Source organism: Morone saxatilis, unplaced genomic scaffold, assembly GCF_004916995.1.
Source record: "Morone saxatilis isolate NCDOM2014 unplaced genomic scaffold, NCSU_SB_2.0 Contig3, whole genome shotgun sequence".
NCBI lineage: Eukaryota > Metazoa > Chordata > Actinopteri > Moronidae > Morone > Morone saxatilis.
The window spans coordinates 8,617,283-8,619,507 of NW_023339873.1; the positions used below are offsets into that span (position 1 = coordinate 8,617,283).

Here is a 2,225-nt window from a genome sequence, read left to right on the forward strand (position 1 = left end):
ATAAAACTGAGAAAAGCAGCAAAAATTCATGTTCGAGAGGCTGGTACCATCAAATGTCCTACATTTTTACTTTACTTTACTAGCTATAATGCTATCCATTTAAATAACATAACATCTCTGAAATCAGGTCTATTAAAAACATAGCGGTAATAATTTAATTATGGATGTGTGTAATATGAAGCAGGGCATGCTCCCTCCATAGACATGTAAAGGTTTTGGAGAAAAATATGATGAATGACCTCTGCAGCACGGGGTGGATGTACTGTATTATTTATTGCATGCACCGATAATTGCAGACAAAACAAGATGCACTTCAGGTTTTCACTCTCTCTGCAGTCCGATCATGGAAGCGTTTGGTAATGCTAAAACTGTTTACAACAACAACTCCAGTCGCTTTGGGAAATTCATCCAACTTCACTTCTCTGAGGGCGGCAACATCCAGGGAGGCTGCGTCTTTGACTGTATCCTTATGTTTATATACCAGTATATTTGTATCAACTTTTCGGAATTTATTTGTGCTTTTATTATGATATTATTGTATGTGCTTTTATTGAATTAAAATCTGCACTAAAGGATATTTGTGAAGTACTCAGGTTTGTTTCCTTGACTCTCTACTGTTCAGATTTACTGGAAAAGGTAAACAACTCCACATATGCAGCCTGGTCGTATCAAGTTCAAATTCATAGAGTGATTTGTCAGTTTTGAATGGTGAATTACGATTAAATGTTAATAGTGGCTTTGCTGCATTGATTTTGCTGTAGAACCGAGTGGTGCGACAAAACCCTGGAGAACGAAACTACCACATCTTCTACGCTCTACTGGCGGGAACTAACAAGGAGAATAAAAGTGAGAAAAAGCATAAAAACGTTCAAATATCAATAATGCTTTTAAAAGTGTCTTTGTATTTTGCATCTCAATGTGCATCTCTCCCAATATCACACTGACCTTATGTGTATATTTCCTCTTTCAGGCCTCTACTTCCTGGAGGAATCGCCTGAAGCTTTCCACTATCTCAGCCAATCAGGATGTCTGAAGGACAAGAGCCTGAATGACAAAGAACTGTTTAACAGTGTTATGGTTAGTGTCACTGCATTTACTCTGCTGGTCTTTTGTCCATGTCCAGTCTTTGTCATATATTTAGTTTACTTTGTCATTGTAGATCAGAGTTTGATAGCAGAAACCTTTAAACTAAAATGTATTCATATTGCTTTAAACACAACTTCTAAAACCATAGCGTAGCATTGCATAATTGATATAAATGATGTCCCTATAGGTTTAATGGTTTGCACTCCTTTGGAGTTAGTCTTTGGAATACAGGGAATCCTTGCATTGCATCTTGATGTTAAAATACTATCTGCCTGGAGAGCAGCTCCGCCTCAGAGAAATTTTTGCATTTGAAATTCAAAACACCATTTATCAAACCTCTGTAAGCACATTGATGCAGAGTCAGCGACCATACTATGTTCCTTTTATCGTCTCCGTCACTGAAATATATATTGATGACTGAACCTTTGCTTGCAAAGAAAGTGTTATAAGCACCTTGTCTGCTGGTAATCTCTTTTCCTGTGCTTTTCTATGTGTAGGAGGCACTGAAGGTGTTAGAGTTCACAGAGGAGGAGATCAGAGACATGTTTAAGCTGCTGTCAGGAGTCTTACAGCTGGGAAACATCGAGTTCATGACTGCAGGAGGAGCCCAGATCACCACCAAGCAAGGTGAACCGATCACATGTAAAGTGAGTTAGTAAAAGTGAAACCTAGATAGATGCGTTGCGGAAGTGTAACACATCTTTGTCCATCTTTCAGTGGTCACTAATGCCAGTGAACTGTTGGGCCTGGACGCCTTCCAGCTGTCTGAAGTACTGACTCAGCGCTCCATAATCCTCAGAGGAGAGGAAATCTGCTCCCCACTCACTATAGAGCAGGTCAGCAAACACACTTACACATTTATTCTCCCCGTCTTGATCGATCTCTGACACACTCACACCCTAACACCCCTTGGGTTTCCTTCTCATCGTTACAGGCCGTGGATTCCCGGGACTCTGTTGCCATGGCATTATATTCCCAGTGTTTCTCCTGGATCATCCTCAAGATCAATCAGAAGATCAAAGGGAAGGAAAACTTTAAATCCATCGGCATCCTTGACATCTTTGGCTTTGAGAACTTTGAGGTCAGTACCCTTGTGTTCTGCTGTTTTCTAAGTACCGCTCATTCACACACACACACAC

At 40.1% G+C, this 2,225-nt stretch overlaps 1 protein-coding gene across 1 annotated transcript in view; it reads left to right on the forward strand.

The window, feature by feature from the left end:
• Positions 1-2,225, forward strand: part of myo10l1 (myosin X, like 1) — a 42,983-nt gene that overhangs the window by 27,131 nt on the left and 13,627 nt on the right. The window contains exons 6-12 of the mRNA XM_035673679.1: positions 337-461; positions 623-636; positions 762-846; positions 971-1,077; positions 1,584-1,713; positions 1,804-1,922; positions 2,021-2,167. Of these exons, the coding sequence (XP_035529572.1) occupies positions 337-461; positions 623-636; positions 762-846; positions 971-1,077; positions 1,584-1,713; positions 1,804-1,922; positions 2,021-2,167 (727 nt within the window). The remainder of the gene's footprint in view (positions 1-336; positions 462-622; positions 637-761; positions 847-970; positions 1,078-1,583; positions 1,714-1,803; positions 1,923-2,020; positions 2,168-2,225) is intronic.